This window comes from Rhipicephalus sanguineus, chromosome 2 (assembly GCF_013339695.2).
Source record: "Rhipicephalus sanguineus isolate Rsan-2018 chromosome 2, BIME_Rsan_1.4, whole genome shotgun sequence".
NCBI lineage: Eukaryota > Metazoa > Arthropoda > Arachnida > Ixodida > Ixodidae > Rhipicephalus > Rhipicephalus sanguineus.
In genome coordinates this window covers 16876469-16903454 of record NC_051177.1, presented here as the reverse complement: position 1 = coordinate 16903454, position 26986 = coordinate 16876469, and the positions used below count along the sequence as shown (strand labels likewise).

Genomic DNA, 26986 nt, shown 5'->3' with positions numbered 1-26986 from the left:
GCCATCTCTAGACAAGCGACCACAACTCAAGGCAGGACGGCTACAATGGGATATGCAGCGACTCCGCAGGCATCTTTCTAGAGGAGGCGTTGGTTAAACAAAACATGCCTATTTTATTACTTTTTCGAACTAGAAAGCAAGCTCAATTAGCTCACCCAAATGTCACCTCTACTTCAAATTATTACCTGCATGACCGCTGCTGGTGGAAATTGCTCAGAACTGCTTCGGAAACGCACGCGTTTCATTTCAACGTTTAACGTGCTCCGGGCTCATTCAAATTATTGACCCTGTAGTTCGACATCTGTTAAGAATATTAGATCACAGGTGTTAAGAATTAAAGGGTTCAAGCGTCCACTGAGTTCTGTTTCAGGCGTCCACAAGATGCACGGGTTCAAGGGGCGCGTCGTCTGCTAGTGCTGCCCCTTGGACCCCTCGAGAGGGCGCGCGCGTTGTTGTCGCTGTCCATGTCGCTGTCGCTACCTTTCAAAAATAGAGCAGTTTTAAGACACTAGCGCCAAATTCCCCTCCAAGTTTTATAGTATAAAACTCTATGCTGTAGGGTATTTTTTCTTAAGTAACAAGGAAAGGTCTTGAAGGCTATGCCGGCTATGCTTCTTTTTCTGTGGGCAACTGTCAGTTTGGGTTTTTGTAGCTAGGGCAACAGTCCTGTTACGATCGTCATCAGCTGCGGAGTAACACACCAAAAGAACTATTTTTTTCGACTCACGCTATATAGTCAGTTGTGCCCGGAAAGTAGTCCGTCATTTCACCGATCTATGGGGACAGCGTTGATGCTGCTGGACTGCTAGGCTTGCCTTCTCCGTGTGTGCTGAAGTGTGGTAAGTTCAATCGGAGTACATCCGTTTCTTAATAACCTTTTAAATGCTGCTTTTCTGCACACGAGTTCGTATCGCCTCGATGTTATTATTGCGCAGGTTATTTTCGTTATTGCTCGTTTCCATTTTTCTTCTTTTGAAGTGATTCCTTTGTCTCCACGTTGTGTCCCAGCCAATATAGTCGTGTTCAGATACACGAAAGGCAAAAGCTATATATCAGTGAGACTTATTTCTGATGCACCAGTGATGACAATAGATGACGAGACCGAGCTATTTCGGAGGTGAACGCATTAGCCGCGTTCTGCGGCGTGCTTCGCTCACGATCTGCTTTTGAAGACAAATGAGGCATTTGTCTGAGGTGCTCATCGTTGCTTAGAAAGGCGCATTAAGTAGATTTAGCGGAGTAACCAGTATGTTTTTCCATTGGTTTTTCTGATTTCTTCTTTTTTCTTTTTTTTTTCACAGGTTTGGTAGAAGTCTTTGTGCGAAGCTGCAGCAGGTGAGTGTCGCTGTGCTCGGTCGTCTGTTGACCATCCTGATGATTAGCAAAAAGTTATCCAGATCTTAAGCACTGTGCAGATATATAAATGCGCTGATTGTACTGTTGTGCACCCGCAAGCTGGAGGTGGATCCGTTACGAAGTCGTTCAACTTATCTCTTTCTGCGTAGGACCGCGATGGCCGCATTTTGAAGACATCCCGGGGTTCACACCGTAAGTGTGGAATTTTATTTTGTACATGGACAGTTATTTGATTACTGATGAGCCTTTTTTCAGACTAGAGTCTCTGAATGAATGTGAGGTTATCTTTGAAAAACTGAAGGATGTTGGTGCTACGTACTGTTGTGAATTGGCATGATCGTTCCTGTAACGGACGCTTTTCAATGTTTCAGTGCGAAGAGATTGCAGCTTAAACTTGTGCAGGAGATGGGCTGAAGTATAACACGCCAGTGTCTTGCTGCATAGGTAAGCCTTTTCGTTGTATGAAAACGGGGACATTTGTAGGTAAATGAAAATGCTGCTTGCAGGTTTTTGCAGTGTACCGAAGTTTTCATATAACCTTGATAATTCGCCTTTTTTTCCACGAAGATAATGTGTCGCCAAAGTACCCTTTGTAACGGGTAGACTCAATGAGTCCTAGCCAAATTCTGGAATCTGTACGACTTTTAGACGTTCGCCTGCACAGCAGCCAAAACTAGAAGCGGCAGCCATATTGCATAATACTCATTTCCGATAGACGATGGATGGATGGATGCTATGAGCGTCCCCTTTATAACGGGGCGGTGACAAGTGTGCCACCAGGCTCGACAAAAAAAAAAAAAAAAAAACCCTTTACTCTTCTTTTTCTTGGTGTTGGCCTGGTGTCTTCAATTAAAACTATTTTCAGCTCAGTTATTTGCCGTTTACGGCAGAATGTCCTTATTTTTTTTTCTGATATTTTTGTCCTTTCTCTCTAATTTTCTGCCACCAATACTCTAACAGTCTTTTATTTGCCAGTCTCTAACAGTCTCTAATGCGCTGACCCCTAGCGGAAAAGTTGCGAAACTTCTCATCTCGGAGGCTTTGCTTCTGGCCATACCGATTGTCTCGGCCCCTACCAAAATGACAGAGGGCAGCACAGGGCATCGCCTCCTATATTAAAGATGCCTGCCGCATCACCAAAAAACCAGCTGCCAAACCCTCTCCTTTTCCTCCTTTCCACTAGTGTCTGTCGCTAGCGCCACATGTGGCGGCCGCTCCCGTAGTTTTGACATTTGGCATAGCCTCCGAAACGACCATGCAAAATTGCCGATCTCGATGATGATGATGATGATAGGTGGCTGTTTCCTTTGAAGCCGGGTAAAAAAAAACAAGAAAGGAAGAGAGAAAAAAAAACAAAACAAGGATGGATAACGAAGCACACAACTAAGCCCGCCGCCGTGATGATAGTGTCGGTCGCGAGCGCCACCGCTCGGCGCTCGTCCAAAACTGAAGGCAGGCCGGCTCCGCTGGGAGCTCGAGCCATTCCTCAGGCATCTTTAATATAGGAGGCGATGCACAGGGAAATAAGAGGTGGATTCGAGCAGTCGTTCGAGCAGCAACTGTGAACTTTCTGTTCTAAAGGCGCAGGCGCGATCGCTATTTCGGCAGGCATCAGCGGATGGTTAGTATACCCTTCTACATGCTGTGCTCTCAATGCAGAGACTGCAAAATCCGCTCGTCTCCCTAAAGCAGCCATATTTTCTTACATCAGCGTTTGTAGACTTATGTGAGACTGGATCTAAGAGTTAACTGCCAGCCTTACTTCGATAAGTTTGTTGCTAGTGTATTCATTGCTTCGCCCCTGCTATGAAACGAGTTTATTTGGGATAATCTGCTCTAAATTTCAGATTGGCCTGCTTGAAATTGCTTCTAAATGAGTTTTCTTTGAGCAGTCCCACCTCAGAATATGCACATAGCCAGATTTGGCCATGAATGTTTGGCTACTTCAAAGTTACAGTAACTAATAGTCTTAATTCCTGCGCGCAGCAGTTTCTCAATGGTGATGAGTTTTTTTCAGACTAGAGTCTCTGAATGATTGTGAGGTTACTTTGAAAACCTGACTGTAGTCTGTGTCTAGTAGCATTGTGAACTGGCACGATAGTCTGTGTAATGTATGCTTCTCGATGCATTTTCAGTACACTGGATACTGTGAAACCTGTGGCCATCGTGGCCTGCCTATTTTGTCAGGTAGGCAGCCTTTGTGTTTGACATTTGATGTGTAATAATCATTCCTTGAGAATGTGTTTCCTGCTTCAAAGGGACACTAAAGAGCAAAACGATTTTTCCCGTATTAGTAAATTACTATTTCACGATACCAAAAACGCCACGCTTGCTGCGAGAAGATTCTTAGTAAGCAAGAAATTGCGCAGAAGTTTCTGCACCATTTGCAGTGTCGGCGCCTACTAGGACCTACATAATTCCTAAATGGTAAAAATGAAGTCCTCTGAGGGGTCATAGTTAACATACCAAGTTTTAGGAAATTTTGTTGAGCCAATGGTGCCAAGATACGATAAGTACACTTAGAATCCGTGACGTTGCACGTGGAGATTTTGGCGTGAAATTTAAGAATGAGACATTGAACTTCATCTTCTTCTTTATTAATATAAAGTACTATATATCAATCTAAACAGATTTACTGTTTTCTCTTTAGTGACCCTTCAATATGTAGCAGTGTAGATTTCTGATGTTTCATTTACCCTGAATGCAAACAACTGCGCATAACACCTTGGTGCAAGTTCAAGATGCAGCAATGCAGGCTGGGTAAAGTGTGTGTGTGCAGGGTTTACAATGTTGAGATTGATTCACTTGCAGGGAAACAATTAAGTGACCCAGATTGCCAAATACTATGTGCTATTATGAAGCTCTGGATTAAGCCTGTGCAATGCATTGCTATACTGAGCTGTAACATTCATGGTAGGTGTAATTGACTTAATCCATGTGTCAGTGTAGACTACATACACCCTTGCATCTCTAGTTTTGTGTGCTTTGCTGTGATGATACGTTGGTCCGTGTTTCTGACATGTGATGCATTATACCAGCATCCTGAAATGTTTACCATGAAATGCCACTAGTGTCAGTGTCCTCCTGTCTTGACACTTCTCCATTCTTCCGACAGTGCCTCCTTTTGCTGCTCCCATTCAGCATCTCCCATCAAGGTAAGCTTTTCTTGGTTGCTCTGCAATGCTAACTGGCTTGAGCTGATGATATGTTGGTCCGTGTTTCTGATATGTGATGCATCATACCAGTATACTGAGATGTGATTAAATAACACCAGAGTTTGTTTTTGTTTTCTTCTTCATAATTGTTTTTTTTTTCTTCAGTGCCACCTTTCGTTGGTTTTTGTTCTACAACTTGCTCCTTAGGTAAGACTTTCTGTATTGCTGTGTTGTACTAACATGATCTGATGACTGCTTTTCAAAGTTATCCAGACTTAACATCTTTGCAGATAATTTCAATATCTGAGTGGCTTGTCTATTTAATTTGCTTGCTGTATAAGTGCTGTTGCGGCAAACATCATTTTTCTTTTTTCAGGAATTCTATGCAGTTCGACCACACCCTTCAACAGGTAGGCATCATTGGTAAATTCTGCCTGTGGCTGCTTAGGATGACACTGGCTGGAGTCTCTGAACCTTTAGTTGAAGACACTGATTTCTGATGTGCTTACAAAAAGAAGCAAAATGTTTGTATAGTGTGTAGCTGTGCCTCAGTTTTGTTGCCTTGCTTTCTTTGTCTTCATGCCTTTCTGTATTGGATCGCAACACGTGAGGTTTGTTGTATGATGATTTTCATGGCTAGAGTGCTGACATTGATGACAGCTGTTCATATAAATCTGAAGGAGTCTTCTTTCCTAGTTGTGTATTTATTTGTATCCGTGCATTCATGTCCAGTTTTCTTCCTTTTAGGGGATCTAACTACTGGCATAGAGTCCAATGCTGCAGGTAGCAACTTTTTCCTCAGTTTTCTTCAAATGTAAATTCATTTGTTTTCATTTTGCAAAACACAAGGCTGCCACAGTTTATCTAATGTACAGTGTCAATTTTTATGAAAGGGAACACGCGAACGCGTGGCCTGCGCTCTGCGACGGCTGCCTTCAGCTCCGTCAACCGACAGCTAACGAAAGCTCGCCCGCTTTGGCGTCATCTATTGGCAAACAAAATAACAAGTCATGGCCGGTTGCGAAGCGCTTTTAGATAACGCTGCATCTCGGCTCGCGTAACGGGCGATGCAGGCAGCGCGTCGTCTGCCTGTCAACAAATCGAGCGTGGCGCGACAGCACTGCGCGAGCTGCAGGAATTGCCCTTAACGCGAGCCGTGAGGCAGCGTTATCTAAAGGCGCTTCTCAACCAGCCATGATTCGTTATTTTGTTAACCAATAGATGACGCCAAAAGCGGGCAAGCTTTCGTTAGCTGTCGGTTGACGGCGCTTACGGCAGCCGCCGGAGCGCGCAGGCCATGCGCTCCCGTGTTCCCTTTCATAAAAATTGACACTGTACACTGTGCATGTGGGTTTGTCTCTCAGTTATACGTATCAAACTTTCGTGTTCCGTGGTCTCCAACTGTGGCTTGTACATTCAATTGCAATTGAACAGCACTGTTACTATTGGATGTGATTATGGTTCTGGAAGACCTGTCGAGATAACCTTCAACAAAGCATGTCTCATGTGATGAGAAATTCTGACACCTCTTCTGAATTCTTCTTGATAGAATTCTTTATAATCTGACATTCTTCTTGGCAACCTGGAAAAACTTGTCTTGCAGGGCTTTTTAGTAATTTTTTGAAGTATTTTTTTTTTTCAGATGCCATCTGTCTGCAAGAGCAGGTGTGTTCCCACTTCTGCTTTTTTTTTTGTTTGTTTGTTTGTAGTGATGAGAAACTTAGACTTGACACCTCTTGTCCTAATTGCTTTGCTGGAGCATTTTAACTGATACAGTTAGATAGTTGTTGTTTGCAGAGTGTAGTTGTTTGCTACATTGTGCTTTTTATGTTGCAGGTGAGTCAAGTCTGGTGAAATTCATTGTGGTCAATAAATTTATTAATTTTATTTCGTGTTTGTCATTTACTGCCAGTTATATTAGGTTGGTGTGCTCTGCCCTCGTGTTCACCCGAGATGTTACGTAAAGTAACTGGCACTAGTGTAGTAATATTCCACAAATGGCTGGTGGCGTGTATGTACAGGGTCCGTCAAAAAATAAGCTATACAGATACGCTTACATAGGCCTGGGAACCTGCCCAAACCTATAGCGTAGGTGCTTTTAACCTTGAAGGTGTTTGTACACCTGATGCAAACGTAATGGCGTTGGTAAGCCTGTGCATCGTAATACCGGTAAGGGTCTGATCGCCCGCGATTACATTCCGGATTATGCCCCACATGCGGGTACACAGGTCTGCTGTTCTGCCGTCAACGTTTCTTGCGCCGGCGAAGGCGGCCTTCAGGTACGTACAGGAGTGGTCAGAAGTTCCCAGGCCGCAACGCCCGGTCGAGGAGCGGCAGCTCGCTGTTATCGCAATCGCGCCTTGGCGCACGCTGGCGTCGAGCGTGTGCGTGGACGGGGGGGGGGGGTGCATCCCTCTCTTTCTTGCTCTCCTTGATAAGAAAGCGAGGTATAAACTTGGTTCGTCATGTTTCCTCACTGTTCGCTCTTCGAATACTGTGCAGCGTGTAGCGGGCGACAGTGTTCCGGAAACTGACGCATCATGCTTGCGGCCACATTTCCCATAGACACCGTCTTACAAACCCATTACCATGGTTTTAGGCTTCCTGGAGAACAATACCGTGCGCTTAACTTCCTATTGGCACTGCGGGAGCTCTCTCAGACGTCTGCGCAGCCAAATTCGCTGCATACGAACATGGTCGGAGCCCGAAATGTATACAGAAGAGTCTGAAGAGCGTGTGTTGGGGCTAGTTGGAACATCTTAGCGGAGTAAGCAGCACTGCACAGAAGTATACAATTAGAAGATCGAACAGTGAACGAACAGGACACACCATGTTTATTCCTTGATTTCTTATGAACGTGAGCAAGAAAGGGAAAGGGCTGCACACCCCCCTCCACGCACACGCTCGACGCCAGCGTGCGCCAAGGCGTGATTGCGATACCAGCGCCCCGATGGCAGCGAGCTGCTGCTCCTTGGCCGGGCGTTGCGGCCTGGGAATTTCTGACCACCCCTGTACATACGTGGCCGATTGAAGCCGTGAAATAGTCTACATTTTAATCGAGACCACTGAAAAAAGTTCGGCGCTTTACGCTTCAATTCTAGGTTACCAATATCCCTTTGCGTCAGCCTGAGACTACGTGAACAAGAAAATTTCGAGGATCCTTGCGGTCTATATAAAACTATACAAATCTACATACTACGTCTTAGTCGTGTGCCCAGCAAAACAATTGTTTTGCTGAGTTACTGGGCACTTGGCGGCCTTTTTCTCGGTACACGCGTGCAGGGCAACCATTGTGTATACATCTTGGCACTGAGCTGTGTAGAATGCTTGCAGTAGTGCACCAAGTTGAGTAATCGCGCAAGATATGAGAGGAAGACTGCTAAACTGTGGGCAGGTAGGGGTTGAATAATGCACGTTTTATTTGAGAGACTGCCCTTAGTGCTGCGTGGCCACTGACTCTTCCCTCCTCATCTGCCTCCCCCTGAAGGCGCTTAGCTGTGCTCCCTCAGGGGCTGCAGAAATTAGTCGTTTTGTTTATTCACCCTAACCACTACCATATTTACGTGGCATCACGAGGGGCGCGTCACACGTAAGAAGAAGAGTTGAATTCGGGCATAAAGCCTTGAATCCACAACTCCGGAGGGCGACCGGGACGGTGATCGGTTGCTCTGAGGTGGCGAAGGCCTGCTTGCTCTAGGGCCGAGCCAGGCCCGACCACAGCAAGTGTGTAACGTCCACTGAAGTGTCGCAAACTCGCAAAGGGGCCATGTGGTTGCGTACGCTGCGCGGTAGTGAAATTCAAGCTTGTTAGGCTGAGAACGAGTGCTCAACATTCGGCCCTAAACACAGAACACCTGCAACCAGGTATCATAAGTTGTGCACTCGTATGTGCCCACTGCAGGAGCTCCCATGTCTTGAGCGAGCTGGTTTCATTCTAACTCCCTGCAGTCGCTGCAGTCTGCAGTCTTGGCTGCGAGTTACTCGTTGGCGGCGCCCCTGAGATCTGGTCCGACCGTACTCGGCGCCCCACATGATGCTGTGTGCTCAATCTTAATACAGAGATTTTAGCGGACAAAAGTAATTCGTTCATATTGTGGCCCAAGTTCATTTTTTACCAATGACGTAATGTCATACAACAGAACGAAGGATGGGGGTGGTGCGCCTCTTCACAAACGCCTTACTTGCAAGTGAAGGAGCTCTGCTGGTTTCATAAAAGTCTACGGTTCGATCCATTCGAGTTGCCTACTACAATAATGCAATTTGTAGTAGGAAGCTTGAAGCTTAATTGTACCAAAGCTTTCTTGTTCACGCCACTCGCCGTCCGCAGGTATCGTGAAAAAAATTTACAGAATATTAGGCAAAATGTAGGTTGCCCTCAGTGCGCGCATCAAGGGCCTCCAACGGCGTCTAAATAAACCTACAATAAACCTACTTCGTCTGGCACTGTACTATTAGCTGGGGAAACAAAAGCAACGAACCGAAACTGCCTAAACTACAGTAAAGGCTGCGGCTGTGGCTGTATGGCTGGCTGGATCCTTGTTACTAATGGCGTCTGCCGGTGACTAACTTCGCGAGTGCCTGAAAGGCTCGTTTACCGTAGTAGCCGGTAGTTTGCCAGCAATCATGACAGCACAACTACGGATTTGACCGCTCAGTTTATGCGTCAAGTCGTTAAGTGCTCCATGCTCCTTAAGTCGTTCTGCATCTTGTTCCTGCTTGCCATGGCAAATATTTGAGAGTTCGAGGGCTGTGGAGCCGACGCACTACTCATGTCGTCCCTGCAAAAGCAAGTGCTCAAGAACAGGCTGCCTCCCATGCGCCCGAAGCCGTTCTCCAGGTCCGTATGAGTCCTTCAGCCTTATTACTTACTAGGCCGTGCTGTCGCACGCATAAGAGGTGGTGGCTATAGGTGTCCTGCGCGAATGAAGGGTTGGTGATTTGCCGACAAATGCAGACAGTGAGCGTTTTATTATTCGTTTTGTCTAGGGAGAGAGGAAAGTCTGGAATGCTTCGGAGAGACTACACGCCGTTATCCTGGTGCAACTACTTTTCCGAAGCGCTGTGGGTCAAAACATCTGACAGCGATGTATCCTTTTCGATCTCGGTTTTTCAGCCGAGAATGATGTGACGAACCCGGTTTAGAGAAAACGTCCGCAGCCCTCAAACTCTGTCAAGTTAAACCACAAAAAGATAAAGTGCACTGCATACGAAACTAGCAGTTAAAAAAAAATAATGCGGTGGCGTACGTCAGCTGCACCCTTTCCCATCACGTCTTTTACTTGAGCTGCATTAAAGCCTTGCCTATATTCTGTTTCGTAGCAGCAAATTATCCGTTGCGACTATATTACAGAGATCCTTGAGTGATGCTGTTTAGTGCATTGCAATATGGTCCCTTTTGGTATTCTTCAAATTGGTTTTACGGACTTAGTGTTGTACATGTGCAATAATATTGTAATGGACATTTTCGATTTATGGCCTGTAAATCAGCGCAGTAGCTTCAGTCGCTTTGTGGGTCGTACTAACCGAATGGAGGCATGACAACAACCTGCCGACCTAGCTCAATAACTAAAAAATGCCGGCCTGATTCATTAGTTAATCTCTTCAGAACCATAATCATGTGTATAAGGGAAAGAGGTAAAATGTGCAGCGAACTTTTGCCTGGGCTTAACCTGTTGAGACGCAATGTACACAATTGTGTACACCACTTGTTTTTGCTATTTGTATCTACTGAGAAAAAGCAATGTACATTAGATGAATTGCACCTCCTGCACTATAAATTTGTCTTCATTTAACTTCATTTCGCCTGTGTACTGTTGCATATGATAACCTTGCTGAAGGCACTACCTTATTTGATGAGTCGTTTAAGGTGCTGTTTCCCGCGACCCTCGTCAAAAGTATAATTTTTCTTTGCTCAACATGGACATAACTGAAAACAAATTTGCACTATGTTTCTAGCCTGAGATTTTATTCTATTTATGCAAAAATAGAGCATGAATGACTTCAAAATAAATGAATATTTAATTACAAGTTAACTAGGAATGATTACTATAACACACATAAATTAACATATTACGAGATTATTTTTGTTGCAATATAATATCAAGCACTTTGAAATAACATTTTATTGATTTGACACATTTACAGGCAGTTCTTCATAGGTGACGTCTGAAAGGGTTAACCTGGGTCCAATATCGGCACATTTGCTTTTGTGGCAGCCAACACCAGTTGTGAGGGTTGAATATTGGTTTAATGAAGTAGCTAATATTACCAAGTAAGTGGAGCTGCCCTTTCGATTTCATTACAGCGAGATTTTGCTCTACATATGCATGATGCGATTGGTTCCTGCTCTGTCTGCATTTTTAATTAAAGATCTTCCTGCTATTTATTATGGGTATTTGCAAGGTTCACGAGCGGTGGAACCACTCAGTGATCAGAGAGAAAAATGAGGATCAGCAGGAAACAGCATGGTTTGGATACATTTTCCCCAAACCTGCCATGCTGTGCATGTTTTTTCTGTGCTCTTTAGTGTTTGACTGGGTACAGACCTACAGCAGCAAGTTCAGTGTATCCCAGCAGACATACTGAGTTATCTGGAAGAAGATGGTCTTCTGTCCGGTGAGATCTGCAGAGAAAGAAAATAATGGGATGCCAGTCCATGTATGGACAAGGCCTGTGACCTGGCTGATGAGGCATATTATCTGCCAATCCAGGATGCCATTCTGGCAGGCTTTTCCCTTGCTTTACATTAACTTGTTTGTATTACCACCAGCTCTGCAATTTTTGGAATAAAGAGATTTTTTAAGTATGCTTTATACATTTATACATGTCATTAGATGCTTGGTGCGCTCCTGCGGCGTACAGGGGGCCTATATTGAAGTGATGAAATTATGCAGCTTATGGAAAGCTTGAACTCTTTTTAACGCCCTTGTTCCAGTAAGGATCTCTCCAAATGTGCTGCAGTTCTTCTCTATCAATATTAGTGTGTCTGTTGCAATACATTTGCATGGAGTGGAATTTAGTCAAAAATATATTACTAAGTTATTTCACAGAACAGTGGAAGAACCATTAAATATAAAATGTTTGAGTAATTGAGTACTTATTCAGCAAAAAAAATGGAATGGGCAACTGGGAAGTAATTTCCATTCCCTGATTGATACTCGCTGTTTAATAGTGATATTTTAACATGTTTAAATGCTTGAACTAGTGATTCATGCTTAAAAAGCTTGATGAGTAGTTAAAAACAAGGGTATTGAAGCTTGTTTTTCACATCGTAATGACACAGCATCATGCAATGACAACGATTCAATCAGCTGCCATGTGATGAATGGATCAATCAATAGGTCAGCTTATTTCACTTTTCATACAGTGTCCCCTAAACTATGTTTTATCTGCTTGAGAAGAGTTAGAAGGCAGCATAAACCATATCCCGGGATATCAACCACTCTAACAGCATCCCCATCGGAATGGGACTCCTTTGTGAACGGACATTTCACTTGAAAAAGTTGTCATTTGCATTTCCCGTTTTTGCACCCTGATGTGCTAACGAAACGTGACCTTATTAAAGACAACCAAGAAGAAGCAATGTTTGGACCACTTTCTGGCCATGGCAAATGCCCAAACACTTCATATGCCGAATTAGCAGTGTTCTAATGTACCTTGTATACTAGTACACTGCCTATATAATGCTGATGCAGGATGTAATTATAAATCTGTGTCTATATTCTTTGACATGACATAATGAAGACTTTCAGGGTCTATACGAAAGGATCCCAAGGACCTCTCCTGCTTCTCCTCCATGGAGGTGGCTACAGTGGCCTCACATGGGCTCTATTCTCAGTCAGTTGACGTTGCACTCATTCATATGCAGATATTAGTTGAACATATTGGTGCAGCTGTGGCTGTCTCAATGATAGTGAAACTAATTCTTGTTTTTTACAGAATGAAGTTTGTCACATCGTGGAATGCCAGGTAGCTGCACTCGACATTCGAGGCCACGGTAAATCATATGTTCACACTTTGTAAATCTCTGCAGGCGCATTTCTATGTTGCTGCTTTAAAAGCTCGTCCACAATGACATGTTGTAAGGAAGTGAAGCTTGCAAGAGTTGATTCATTTAGTGTAACCCATGAGGCTCTTAAGGTGTAGATGGCCCAAAGCCTACTTAGCATGATAGCCCCCATGAAATACGGTTCAGAGAGCGTTGGCACGCAGCTTAATCTCCCATGTCAGCACTGAGCAGGGTAGGAATGATAACTTGTTAAGGAGGCCTCAACAACAAGCCTCAAGAAAAACAGCAATTACCATCAGCCACTTTTGTAGGGTCTTTAGGGGTGTTCTGTTTACAACCCCTTATTACTTAAAGGGATAATAAAGGCAAATATTACGTTGACGTGGATTGTTGAAACAGCATTCCAGAAACCTTGTACTGCTTGTTTTGAGCCAAGGAAATGCTTAGTTTGAAAGAAAATCATGGTTTAGTGGTCTGCACACCATTAGCCAACTTCAAACTGCCCGCCTCAGGAAGTCCTTGTGATGTAGCATTTGCCTTGCATGTCCCTTACTGCCCGACAGCTAGCACTGTGATTTCTTGCGTGATAAAGAAACTATCACTGAGACTTGACCACACTAACAGAGCACAACCCAGCAAAAACAAAATTTCTGGTCCACCTGCGTTGGTCTCCATGGTAACGCCAAGAAGTTCTTTTTTCCACAAATGAAATAATTGCACAAGCTGCATTTTATTCTGTTTTGTAATGCACTGCGATGTTCTTTATCATGGCTAGTTTGAGTACCAGTGATTAATTGTACTGAGGACGTTCTATGTCATCGGGCTGGTGTTCTAGAATGTCCCACAGGTGGTGCAAATCGTATCCTACATTTACCATAATTTCTCGATTAGTAAAGCAATGCTGTACATAATATTGTAACTATGTATAGACATTTTCCAAGCTTGACCTTTCACTATAGAACAAATAGTTTGCCTTTAAGATGCTAGAATTAAAATTATTATTTCCAGGTGAAACAGTAACATCTGATGAAATGGACTTGTCTGCAGACACACTTTCCAAGTAGGTTAAGTCTCTGTAGCATTTTGTTTGCTGTAGGAATTACACATGGGGCACTCACACCATTGGAAACATAGTGATAATGCAAGAATGTTGTGCTTTTTTACAGTGATGTAGGCAGTGTTTACAATGCAATGTACCCGGAAGAGTCTCATCAACCTCCAGTGGTTCTTATTGGGCACAGGTAATGTGCTATTCTTCATGCCTTTCTGTCATCGTGTCTTTGTGGTCTGACACTTTTTGTGCTGCCCGACAGCAGACCACAAAGGGTTAATGTTTTTACAGTGACACATTAATGATAAATGATATTTTACAAGCATTTTCTAGCCATGATGATTTTGTGGCATTGGGCTTTACTTTTATACTTAGAGCAAAAATTACAGGTACTAAACGGCAGCAGCATAGATAGATGCTGTGTAGACGCTGTGCATCCCTTTGCTGCATGGCTGCATTGGTGTCTCTCTTATGATCAAACTGGCTGTATGGGCAGCTGTGTGGAAGTCTGTGCTTCTTCTTTTTTTCTTTCTCTCTCTTTTTTTTTTAACGGTGATGCTGTTTAAGCTAGCCGTAATGTGCGGTCTATCAGAAAAGCTATCATCATCATGAACGGGTATGTGCCATAGAATTTGGCCAGATCCCATTACTGACCTCTGTGGCGTGGCCTGTAATAACCCTGAGAATGAGTACAGAGAGAGAGAGAAAAAAAGAGAAAAACATACAGAGCGACGGAAAGAAAGATAATGTCATTCGCGTCTTGCTGTTCCGGTGTTCTTGCCCCTACGGTGCCTATAGCGCGGGACAAACTGGTGGAGGTGCGGGGTAATCTATGCACTGTACCCCTCAGAGTAGCAAGATCTCAAGCATCGTGCCGGTGGTTACTCCTGTGCACCGCGCCAGCAGAAGGATTCAAAAACAAGCCCCTGAGTATGGACTGCTCCCAGACAACATGGCGGCTCCGACCATCCCAACTGACACCAACCAAACCGGTACAGAAGGCACAATGCCGCTTCATTGTACTTTGCTCAATCCTCGAACGGCAAATCCCTTCCACAGCGCTGCACATGAGGATCTGGAAGATTGGCTTGTTCACTACGACTTTGCTGCTGTGCACAACAAGTGGGACAACGCAGACAAGCTGCGGCGCATATATTTCACTCTCATGGATGGCGCATCTGTTTGGTACGAGAACCGTGCAGGCATCTTAACATCATGGGAAGACTTCAAACGCCGCCTTCTTGAGACTTATGACAGCCCTGATCGTCAGGAGCGAGCTGAGCGTGATCTCCAGTCCCGCGTACAAATGCCAAACGAAGGGGCTGCAATGTATGTTGAGGACATGACGCGTCTTTTCTGACGAGCTGACCCCAACATGCCAGAAGAGAAAAAGGTGTGGTACATCATGCGCGGGATGAAAGAGCAGCTGTTCGGTGGGTTTGTGCGCAGTCCGCCCAAGTCTGTGTCATCTGAAGCCGTGACCATCGAGAACACTCTTTGGCACCAGGCCCCATCATACGAACGACAAGTCAACGCTGCCTCAACTATGGACTGCTTGGGAGCTTTTGGTGGTCACATGAATTTCTTCCGAGAGCTCATACGCTCAGTAATACGCAAAGAACTTCAGAAGCTGTCAGTACTCTCACCGCTCACTATCTCTTCTCCAGTTAGTTGTCCGAGGTGAAGTCCAGCATGCCCTAAGAGAACGGTCTTTTATGAGAGAACCTCAGCTGCCGAGTGACTTCCCCCGGATGTATGCTCAAGCTTTGAGGCAACCGGTCACACCTGCAATACCGCTTCACACCGTGGCCCCAGCCATGCTGCAGACAGTCCAAGCGGCCCCGTATTGCAACGACCATCGACTGGCCCCGCGGAAATCAGACGTATGGCGTGCACCAGATCGACGTCCTCTCTGCTTCCACTGTGGTGAAGCTGGGCATGTATACCGACAGTGCACCTACCTGGAGCTTGGCCTACGTGGATTTTCGGCGAACTCACCGTGACCTAGGTTCGGCCAGTGGCCCCCTGAAATCAAAGACTACGTTGCCCAGCAGCGTGGAGCCTCATCATCCCTGCACCAACCTCGCTCCCCATCACCGCGGCGGTTTTCCTCGAATCGCCGTAGCTATTCGAGCGTGGTGCAGGGTTGGTCACCCAGCCCACACCGGGAAAACTAACCACAGCGACCTTCGGGGGTGAGGCCACTCAGACTGGACATGCTCAAGGCCCCCCATCGACGCTTACGCGAACCCACAATCCACCGACGACGACGTCACCGACTGATTCCGGAAAGATATCCTTGGACATTCCAGTACTGCTCCACGGTCTCAAAGTCAGTGCTATAGTGGATATGGGTGCGGACTATTCTATAATTAGCAAAAACTGGCCGCCCCTCTGAAGAAAGTGACGACTCCTTGGAACCGAATGCCAATTCGTACTACTGGCAGGCATATCATCACACCACTCGGTGTTTGCACGGCATGAATACAGATTCGCGGTTGTACCTTTGTTGTCAGCTTGAGCGTTCTCCGTCAGTGTTCTCGAGACCTAATAATCGGAATGGACTTTCTCAGAGAGCACGGTGCTATCATCGACACTCGACAACGCCTCGTCATGTTCTCGACAAGGAGTGCCACAGCAGCGAACGACACCAGCAACACTCGAGTATATCTGCATGTAATAGACGACGCTGTCGCGATACCACAGCGCGCAAGTGTCGTGGTTAAAGTGGCGTGCGGCGGATTAGTACACGGTGAAGTGATCGCGGAAAGCAATCGTTTCCTACTCCTTTCCCTAGGTGTCTGCGTAGCACGAAGCCTGGTTGACTTCCATGATGGCCTTTGCGAGGTTCTTGTCATAAACTTCAGCTACGCACACCGGCACCTTTTCCCTGGTACTGTCATCGCCTACGCCAACCCAGTAGCCGATGTCACTGAGTGTTTTGCTTCCGAGGCGATTGGCACTGCTGAAGCACCTCTCTGCGGAGTCGACATAAGTCCCATGCTTCCTGGCGAAAACAAACAAAGGCTGCGTGACCTGTTGCTGGAGTTCCACACTTGCTTTGCACGTTCGTCGAAGATACGTCAGACATCGATTACGAAACACCATATCATCAGCTATGATCACGCGCACCCTATACGACAGCAGCCTTACCGTGTAGTTAGCTCCTGACGTGGAGGATTACATTCAGCGCGCAGAGCAAGCACGTCAACTGGCCTGCGTGCACATAATAACGCAGCTGTGTTCGGATGCACAAAGGTACAACATCCACCATCGACAAGTTGCCTACGAACCTGGCGACCAAGTTTGGGTTTGGACTCCCATTAGACGGCAAGGTCTCAGTGAGAAACTCCTGAGCAAATACTTCAGACCTTACAAAGTATTAAGGCGTGAGCGAGGTTAACTATGAAGTTATCCCAGACGGAGGCTCGGCATCGTCCCAACACCATGTACCGCGCACAGAGGTTGTACATGTTGTCCGCCTAAAACCATATTTTACGCGGTGGTAATCCTATTCTTATTTTTGTCGTGCAGCCAATTTTCTTTTCCCTTTGCTGTTGTCGGTTAGCTCTCCAAAGAACCGTGAAATGCGTTCTTTTTTCCTTATTGTGGACCGCATTTCCTTTTGCGTGCATCTTCACTATGTGTTATAACGTATTTCTTTTATTTTTTTCTCTTCATATTTTTTTTCCTTATCAGCCTCTTCAGTGTATCTCTTGTGTGTCGACATCGAGTCAATGCTCCGTTGGGAGTGGGAATACTGCCACCTGGTGTTTTAAGCCAGCATGCTGTGGCCAGCCGGAAAAGGCGAAGAAGATGAAGGCGAGGAGTGCTAGCCATTGGATCGTGTCTGTCATTCGCGTCTTGCTGTTCCGGTGTTCTTGCCCCTACAGTGCCTATAGCGCGTGACAATATAAAAAAATAGAAAAGAAAATTCTTGCCGAAAGAAATTTTTCATGAGGCGGGAATCGAACCCGCATAGCCTCGATCTGAAGGCGAGTGTCCGAACCACTCGGCTATCCAGGCATACTAGCAAAGCATAGCATAGCCTTGTATAGTAGTGTAGCAAGGAGGTGGGAAAGGGAAGTGAGCGTGAGGAGGAAATCCCACTACTCACTAAGAGAGAGAAAAATATAGAAAGAAAGAGAGAGAGAAATAATGGGAATAAAGACATAAAAAGATAGAAAGACAGGGAAGGATGTAGAAAGAGAAAGAAAGAGAAACACAGAAAGTGAGAGAAGGAGATAAAAAAATAGTAAGATCAAAAGAGAAAGAAAGGGAGAGAGAAAAAGCGGAGATAAAGGAAGGAAAGAAAGAGAAATAAAGATAAAAAAAGAGCGAGAAAGAGAAAGAAATAGGAAGAAACAGATACAGTATAGCGATACAGGAAACAAGTAGAAAGAGAAAGAAAGAAAGAAAAAAATGATAAACAAAAGAAGGTCACCCAGCTGTGCTCTTCCTTCAGGCTTGGCATGACTAGTGTGAAGCTGCCATACTAGGGAACGGGAAAGGCAACAGTGACTGCAAGAAGAGCCCGAATCGATGGAAACCCTACACTAACGGTGACGTGCCCGTAGGTCTATGAGAGGTGCGAACGCTCGGTTCTAGAATTTGGACATCCGTGTCATGATTAACCTAGCTAAAGCTGAGCAGCAACCTAGACGCAACCAGATTAGACTTCCCAGTCGTGCAGTTTCGCTGTTTGAAGCCTTGCGCGACTTAGTGCAAGCTTCGCCAAATTTTTTGTTTTTCTGAAGCATAATACACATGTCAAGCTTTGCAGTATGTTGTCAAAAAATTTGAAATAGACAAAAATGCACATATGCCTCATTGATAGCTTGCACTGAGCAAGGCGTGTATGTTCCTACCCTCCCCCCCCCCCCCCCCCCACACACACATGGTACACAAAAGCTGTGCAGTGTTCCTGTTCAACTGGTGTGAACAATCAGTGATGATGACATGCTTGTGGGTTGTCATGCAGCATGGGTGGAGCAGTAGCCGTTCATGCTGCCTACAAGGGTGTCATCCCCAACTTGATTGGCCTCATCATCATTGATGTTGTAGAAGGTCAGTGCCCCACTGGTCATCGGTGAAATACATGCCAGAACTATGACGTGCACATACTTTTCTCTAATCATTAGCTGTTACATATAGTAACCATGTGTTCACATTGTTATTACTGTTTGGCATGAACTCATTGTGTATTGCCTTTTACCTCGTTTGTGCAGGGGCATGCATAATTTTTATGAGGTTGCCTTTCTGTTCAAAAATTTGTAAATATACTATTTGTGTTCTTTTACGAATCTTTTACATTATTTGCAGGCACTGCCTTGGAAGCACTCCAAAACATGCAGTCATTCCTGCGAGGAAGGCCTTCTTCGTTCAAGTCCCTGGAGTATGCAATCGAGTGGTGGTGAGGCCCTTCAGAAATCTGTACTGAGGATGGCAGTGTTGGCTCTAATGGTCTGGGCACTGCTCAGTGCTCTGAAAGAGAAGAAAAAGTACTATATAATTTTAATTGTGGCTGCTGGTGCTGCTGCTGCTGCTGCTGCTGCTGCTGCTGCTGCACACACACACACACACCACACACCACACACACACGCACGCACACGCACGCACACACGCGGAGAGAGGCAGGCAGGCAGACAGACGAGAGAGAAAGAGTTTAAGATGCTCTACAATCATTAAACACAGCATTGCAGCTGCTAGACATTCACCAGGGTGATGCACTTGCAAAGCAATTGTAAGTTTGATAAGAACTGTATTAAGCCAGGCAGCACACAGCCTTGCGACATATGACTGATAAAAACAGTAAGCCTCATCTCAAGAAACTCTTAGTTATGATAGCAAAGTTCATCTGTCTTGGCTTTGCTGCTCCATCTCAACATTTAGGCTCTAAAGACAGTGTTAAAAATGCTCTTGTGCATTGTGCAAGACGTATTGCTTCTGGCTATTAATAGGTGGTGGGAACTATCTGCTTACTGCACCTTGCTTCCTTTCGTCATGCCACGTTGCACGCTAAAACAATAGGCAAGTTGGGATTTATACTTGGGTATCACAAATTTCATGTTTAAAGCTAACTGTGGCTTGCCTGTATTCTTCTTTTTTTTCTTGATCATGATCAACAAGATGTGTTTATTAGTTAACAAAATCGTAAGTATGTTTTATGCAGCGTTCGCAGTGGCCAGGTGCGCAACTTGGAGTCTGCCCGTGTCTCCATGCCAAGCCAGCTCAAAAAGTGAGTCATACTTTCTCCTATATTGGTGCATCATACCATGTGGGAAAGATACTCATAAATAAATTGAACATAGATATGATTTAATTTTTTTCGAAGACCTGCATAACTATGTAGTAACCTTGACTTCACAATTTCACTGTTTGGACTACTACTGCCCAGTGAAGTTTGTTTAGATAATCACAGCTGCGCACGACAATTGTGCTAAAAGACACTGCTGTTTTGTGGTTCTAGCACTTCATGTGCATTATTTTTAGCTTGGTGTCACTTTTTCTTTGTGGTGGCATCCACTGCCCTTTCGAAGTCGTCTCTCTCTTTTTTTTTTATAATAGAAAGCTGCAAAAGTAATTGTGTGAACTCACAAATTGTTACTTCAGAAGAAAGTGTTCATCATTAGCTTTTGCTGCTGATGGCCTTTCTGATCTATTGTGCTGGGCTACACACAGTCGGGTTTTTCTTACTGTTCTGGCTGCCTAGAAAGCTTGAAAACTGGCAACACATGACATTGAGAATGCTAGGGAAGCTGTTAAAAAGCAAGAAAAAGCGTGTCCACTAATACAGTTAAGCTTCCTCTGTTAGCTGTATTTCAGCAAAAGTTTTGTTAACAAATTGTGTTTACTACACGTGCATGAACTACTTAGCAAGAATGCAGAAGATTAAAAACAAAAAAAATTGAGGTTTCGGTATACCAGTTTTCATTTATTTTATTTTCTTTTTCACTAATTCGGATATGTGAAACAACAGGTTAACAGAGAGTGCCTTTTAAGGCATGTCGCTTCCTTAGTCATGTAAATATTGCTTAAGTTTATTTGGGGATACCTGGGAAAGTTGGAAAATGTTCAGGAGGTTATTTGCTAAATCTTAATGCTAAACCACCCCTGAGGCTTTATGAATGGTACATCCTACGAACAGCAAGCACTGCTGTAAACAGTTCAGTCAAATTTTGTTGTCGTGCACAGCACGTAGCGTTCACAAGCGGAGCATGATGTTGCCACTTTCTGAAGTGCCCTCTCTTCATACAGAGGCTCGCTCATCACTCGCTTTGGAGCTGCCGGCACCTGTTCTAGGACGTCAGTGAACAAATAGCTGCTATTGGCTGATAGCTGGCATAAATCAGGAGCGGCGTTTGGATCTGTTGCGCTTCTTGCCTTGGAGTGTTGTCACGTGCTGGTGCTGCACTCTATAGTGTGCTAAAATTCACAGTAGCAACACTAGCATGCAAAGAGATCACAACGGGAGAAGGCGATTGCGTTTTATGACACACGCTGACGTAGCTTCTTTCCTCATGTCCCTCCCTGTGTAGCTTCCAGTGTGCTCGTCAGGACGAGAGAAGAGAGAACATGCTTAAAGGGACACTAAAGGCAAATGTTAAGTCGACGTTGATTGTTGAAATAGCGGTCCAGAAACCTTGTAGTGCTACTTTTATGCCAAGGAAGTGCTTATTTTGAAATAAAATCACATTTTAGTGGTCCGCATCGCGTTCGCGCACTTCAAATCGCCCACCTGAAGTCAGACTTTCATACGTCACTGCTGCCGTGCCCAACGTTGCCCGCCTTTACTGCGCGGACGCCGATGCTAGTAGCAGCAGAGCGAAAGTAGCGGGGCCCACAGCAGCAACAACGACCATCGAAGCCATCGAAGCTTGCCGCAATCGCCGCAATGGATGTGGACGGAGAACTTGACAACGAGACATTGGCTCGCGACGCTGGGCTATACGCCGTGGCAGTACGCAATCCCGAAACTACCACTGAGACGCGATCGCGTGAGCGAAGCAGGGCGCCGGGTGAAGCGCAGTTCGGTGAAAACGGAACCTTTGAACCACATGCGCCGTTCCCCATGGCAACCCCACAGAGGTTCTTTTTTCCATGAATCAAACGGAAACGAACAAACAGCATTTTATTACATCATTTGATGCACGGAAGGTTCTTTTTTTTATTGCTGCTAGTTTTGATTACTAGTGATTTATTGTAGGCAGACTCTCATATGTCATCGGGATCACTTCGAAATTGTCCCACTCGTGGCGCTCATCGTGTGATACATTTAGCTTAATTTCTCGGTAAGTAGGGCACTGCTGTTGATAATATTGCCATTTTAGGAGTTGTCATACATTGAGCTTTCACTCTGACATAAAGTGTTATTTGCCTTTAGTGTCCCTTTAAAGTGTGTGAGAAATCCCTGTAACCCTCTCGTTCTTTATAAATTAGAAAAATTTTGGGGGCAACTGATTCATGAGGCAGTAAGCTCCGATACTGAGATCATTCGATGATTAGTTGGAAAAAGGGTTCAGCACCCTTTTAATTAATGTTTGTGGGTAGCTGTTGATGTTTATACAGATCCTAATGGATTATTTCGATGTTTTAGGAAATAAATCTACTTTAACTTGTTGTGTAAATCATGTTGACATAAATTGCCAAATAGTTCACGCTGAATTTGTTCCTTTCTTTAGTCTGCAGTGATCGAAGTGCTGCTCCAATTGCTCCAAACTGCTCCAAAAGTGACATGCTGCTCCATGCTGCTCCAAACTGTAATTTTTGTTAGTAACTGCTCCGGACCTGCTCCGAAGTGGCGTTGGGAAACTGAAAACAATGAACTTTAAGCACATGATCATTCGGCGAGCCTAAACGTAACAAAAAACAAGCTGTCTACTATCATTCTATATCTTGCGGACGTTTTTCTTGGCAATGAAGAGAAGGCTGCAGAGCCAAACTATGCGTGTGCTACCGCTGATGAAAAAAGGCCCACAATTGCGTACGTGTTTTCCGCGTGAGAATTAAGCAAAACAACATTGCTCTATTTTCTATGGGACACTGTTTGAAAAGAGGCGCAGCACATGCCAAGGAGATATAAAATTTATATTTGTTTTACTATATGCAGTGTCATTTCACATTTTTGCACGTGTGAAAATGTTGCAACTTTTACGTGCTCCTGACAGTCAAAATGGTGCCTTCCGTCTTCAGGTGAGCGCTCGTTGCCCTTCAGCTTTTCGGATGACTCGCTGAAGGAACTTGTGACGAATTTCACTAACAAATGGCTGTCTAAGCAGACGAAGCGAATAGTATGCAATGTTATTATTCGACCATGGCCGCTCGAATAATCCAACAGCCGTCACAAGAGATACGGAAGGTTCACAAACTGAAACTAAATTCGATACACGGGCCAAACCGGACTACTTCGCGGAGCAGTAAGGTGCAGCAGCTTCGCCCTCGTAGCCTTTTCTTCATTGCCAAGAAAAGATGTCCTCGAGTATAGTATGTACTATAGTATGCTAGTATGGAGTTTCTATACTAGCTCCATACTAGCATATCGACAATGCCACAAGTAGTGGCATTGTGGATATGTCTCCGATTTACCTGTATGTAGCTGTACATGACAGGCAGACTATTTTGGTAAAATGTGCGTGAGATTAGTTCGATATCTTACTGATTACTAAATGGGGCTGGTGGGAGGACCGTGATGTGTGACTGATCACATTTATCACTTTGTCATTTCTGACCTTATTTTTGCCTCAAGAAATGGCAAGTCTGTTTTTTCAACCTATCCGAACTTGGTTTCTTGCATTTTTTCTTTGAAATTTTAAATGCAGGCTATTTTGGTGAATATGAAAATAACAGATTTCTTTGCTCTGTTACCGATTACAAACTGCTCTATGTGATTCTAGTTTCTTTTATAATTTGGGGCTCAGCTTCATCAGTTTTATATCATTTTGTCACAAGTACCCGATATTTTAAATATATAGCTCATCTTACTTAGGGTTCAGTGACCACCCATCTGCTTAATTATTTGTTTGTTGCAATTTGCAGTGATAATTTTATGTGCAGTATCTTTAATAATAAGTAATAATACTTATAGGATACTTAAATAATGCTTTAAGCTCCAGGAGTCGTTTGGAATATTTTGCCATCTGCTCCGAAAATGTCAATAGCTGCTCCAAACTAGCATTTTTTCTGCTCCAGAGTGTGCTCCAAAAAGCAAAATGTCGCTTCCATCCCTGAGTCTGCAACATACAGCTCATGTGCTATATTTATTTATACATACCACAGTCCCAGTGGTTTAACGGTAAACTAAAGAAGCTCAACAATAAGAAAAAAAGATTATTCAGATCTGCTAAGCGTTCCAATTCTAACACTGCTTGGGCGAGATACTTCACTGTAGCTGAGGATTATGCAACTTCAATCACGCAAGCCAAAAGTCACTTTTACGGAACCACGCTACCTTCTTTGCTGCACAACAATCCCAAACGGTTCTGGAAAACTATAAAACCCGGAGAGACGGATGGCATTTCACTGATCGATCCTAATGGTTGTCCAATTGCCAAAGAGGATGTCGCTATTGTACTAAACAATACCTTTTGCTCAGTTTTCACCCTTGAAACCACTCAGAACCTTCCTTCATTTTCGTCCTACGCGCATTCCCTCATGAATTGTATTACCTTCAGCCCAAGTGGCATTGTTCATGTCATCGACAACTTAAAAAATTTGTAAGCTGCTGGAACTGACGGTATCAATACCAAGGTGCTCAAAAACACTAAACATGTAACCAGTGTTATATTATCGCTAATATTTCAGCAATCGCTAGATAAAGGTTCTGTACCAGAGGACTGGCGGATCGGGAAGGTCGTCCCTGTCTTCAAGAAAGGTAGTCGGTCGTCTCCTAACAATTACCATCCCATATCCATCACCACTGTCTGTTGCAAAATAATGGAGCATATCGTGTACTCTGAAGTAGCGCGTTTTTTGTCTGCTAACAATTTTTTCCATCCCAATCAGCATGGTTTTCGTCCCGGTCATTCTTGTGAAACTCAGCTAGCCCTCTTCCTGCATGAAATTCACTCGCACCTTGATAATAATATCCCCGTTGATGCCATATTTCTTGATTTCGGAAAAGCATTTGATAAGGTTTCCCATCGTCACTTACTGCTTAAACTTTCATGCCTGAACTTAGACCCCTCCGTGCTCAACTGGATTCGCGAATTCTTAAACCATCGCAGGCAGTTTGTTGTTGCTAACTCCTGCAAATCTCCCCTCTCTCGTGTTCACTCTGGCGTTCCACAAGGTACGGTACTAGGCCCCCTCCTCTTTTCAATTTACATTAACGACTTGCCACGTAACATCAACTCTAACATTAGATTATTCGCTGATGATTGTGTGCTGTATCACCCTGTAACTAATATCTTACATTCTTCCGTTTTACAGACAGATCTTAACACTATACAGGAATGGTGTAAAGACTGGTTAATGTCCCTAAATATTAACAAAACTTTTGTAATGACTTTTCATCGACGTAAAGACTACATCACTAACACTTACACTCTACACAATTACCCCGTAGCCACTGCTAACACTACCAAATACAGTAGAACCCCGCTGTTACGTTCCTCACTGCTGCGTTTTCCCGGCTGTTACGTCGTTTTCCGCCGGTCCCGGCATAGCTCCCATAGGATACAATGTATTGGGAACCCCGCTGTTACGTCGTAACTGTCGGACCGTTCCCGTATGATACGTCGCGAAGTGCGCTCGGAGCCGACCGAGTGACTACCAAAGAGAGCCGCCATGGTGCATTTTCACGCAGCCTGGCCTCGTTTGACCGTAATATTAGCCGCATGAGAGGCGCAAGCAACAGAATCTTTCAATTGATGCAAACAAAAGCATGGCCTTCGAGATTCAAATTGCAAAGATGGCGTCTATGACGTAACTGCTCGCGAAAGCAAGGCCTTCAAGATTGGCATTTACTATTGACAAAAGCATAGCCTCTGAGATTTGCATTGCACAAACATGGCGTGTATGACGTAATTGCTTGCGAAAGCAAGGCCTCTGAGATTGGCATTCACTTCTGCCATCGCGTTGGCGTAGACTCATCATCATCGTTATTTGTCGGAGAACGGGAGGAGTTCGAGCTGGTTGGAGCTCGCATGGTCGTGCGTGCGGTTCGCGGTCGGACTCGCCGCGCCGGTCGTGATTGCGTGTGCTTAGTTCTTTCATGCCTACAGCTGTTGGTGTTAAAAAAATCACATACGTTGATTACATTTCTGAGGATGAGGCTGTCCTAAGCTCCGCGTTTCTATCCATCGACTAGATCGCGGCTGAGCGCGCCAATTTTCGTGCTGCTCGTAAGAATTGAAATAAAATTCTGTACCACTAAATATTTTGCCGTTTTTCCTGTTTTTCGGCTCTTACGTTTCCCGTCTCTTACGTTTATTTCCTACGGTCCCTTCAAAAATGTATCAGCGGGGTTCTACTGTACTTAGGTGCTCATATCTCATCTGATTTAACATGGTCACAACGCATCATAGGCATTACTAACTCTGCTAATCGAGTTCTCGGATACCTTCGTCGCAGCCTTGCCTCGGCACCTTCTTCTACTAAACTAATAGCTTATAAAACACTCGTAAGGCCTAAACTTGAGTATGCTAATGCCATTTTTGATCCTCATCAAGCTAACCTTTCTACTTTGCTCGAATCCATCCAGAACCGTGCTTCCAGATTCATTATCGCGAATTACTCGACTAACATAAGTGTGTCAGCAGTCAAATCTCAACTTAACCTTCCTCATCTTGCCACCAGGCAATGCATTCATCAGACCTGCACATCGGACATCGCGCCATTCTCACCCCAACGCCGTCTATCTCGTACGTTCTAAAACAAAGACCTTCCAGAAGTCATTTTTCCTGCAGACTGGGCAAGACTGGAACGACCTTCCCGCCCACATCGCCATGTCATCTCAGTTTGTCCAGTTTAAAACTGCAGTAGAAAGCCATATTTTATCCTTGTAAATGTGATCTACTGCTGTTTTTCTATCTTTTTTTTTGTTGTTAATGTTGGTGCTGTTTTTGCTTTTTTGTTTTCTTTTTATCTATCATGTTTTCTTGCCCACCCCTCATATAATGTCCCTAGGGACCCTTGAGGTACTAATAAACGAATAAACGAATATAATTTGTGTCCTATTTTGTGTTCTTATATTGTGATCATATTGATAAAAGTGCCAAACTGTGCTGTAGTCCTGGGAGGAGGCAATTTTCTAGTAACGCACTATATAGAAAAGCAAGTGTCTCTGTCAAGAGTCAGTCAGTCAATCAGTCATTATTTGCCCAAATATTTGAGGGACCACTGGAAAAATGCTATAAGTAGCTTAATAATGAGCTGTAATGAGCAGTTTTGCGCCTGCTGCTGAAAGGTACATGGCAA

At 44.5% G+C, this 26986-nt stretch overlaps 1 protein-coding gene across 2 annotated transcripts in view; it reads left to right on the top strand.

Annotated features, from left to right (window-relative positions):
- Nucleotides 1–745: 745 nt before the first annotated feature.
- LOC119382456 (protein phosphatase methylesterase 1) overlaps nucleotides 746–26986 on the top strand; it is a 46760-nt gene continuing 20519 nt past the window's right edge. Inside the window, exons 1-18 of one of the 2 annotated variants that reach the window (XM_037650167.2) lie at nucleotides 746–839; nucleotides 1302–1335; nucleotides 1506–1548; nucleotides 1728–1800; nucleotides 3492–3543; nucleotides 4472–4511; nucleotides 4677–4718; nucleotides 4888–4921; nucleotides 5259–5294; nucleotides 6154–6176; nucleotides 9498–9597; nucleotides 12255–12347; nucleotides 12450–12507; nucleotides 13528–13579; nucleotides 13686–13760; nucleotides 18552–18637; nucleotides 18893–18983; nucleotides 19743–19808. In XM_037650167.2, the coding sequence (XP_037506095.1) occupies nucleotides 5286–5294; nucleotides 6154–6176; nucleotides 9498–9597; nucleotides 12255–12347; nucleotides 12450–12507; nucleotides 13528–13579; nucleotides 13686–13760; nucleotides 18552–18637; nucleotides 18893–18983; nucleotides 19743–19808 (653 nt within the window). In that variant the 5' untranslated portion in view covers nucleotides 746–839; nucleotides 1302–1335; nucleotides 1506–1548; ... (4 more) ...; nucleotides 4888–4921; nucleotides 5259–5285. Of the gene's footprint in view, nucleotides 840–1301; nucleotides 1336–1505; nucleotides 1549–1727; nucleotides 1801–3491; nucleotides 3544–4471; nucleotides 4512–4676; nucleotides 4719–4887; nucleotides 4922–5258; nucleotides 5295–6153; nucleotides 6177–9026; nucleotides 9349–9497; nucleotides 9598–12254; nucleotides 12348–12449; nucleotides 12508–13527; nucleotides 13580–13685; nucleotides 13761–18551; nucleotides 18638–18892; nucleotides 18984–19742; nucleotides 19809–26986 lie in introns of those variants that run through there. The other variant, XM_037650165.2, reaches the window with a different exon arrangement.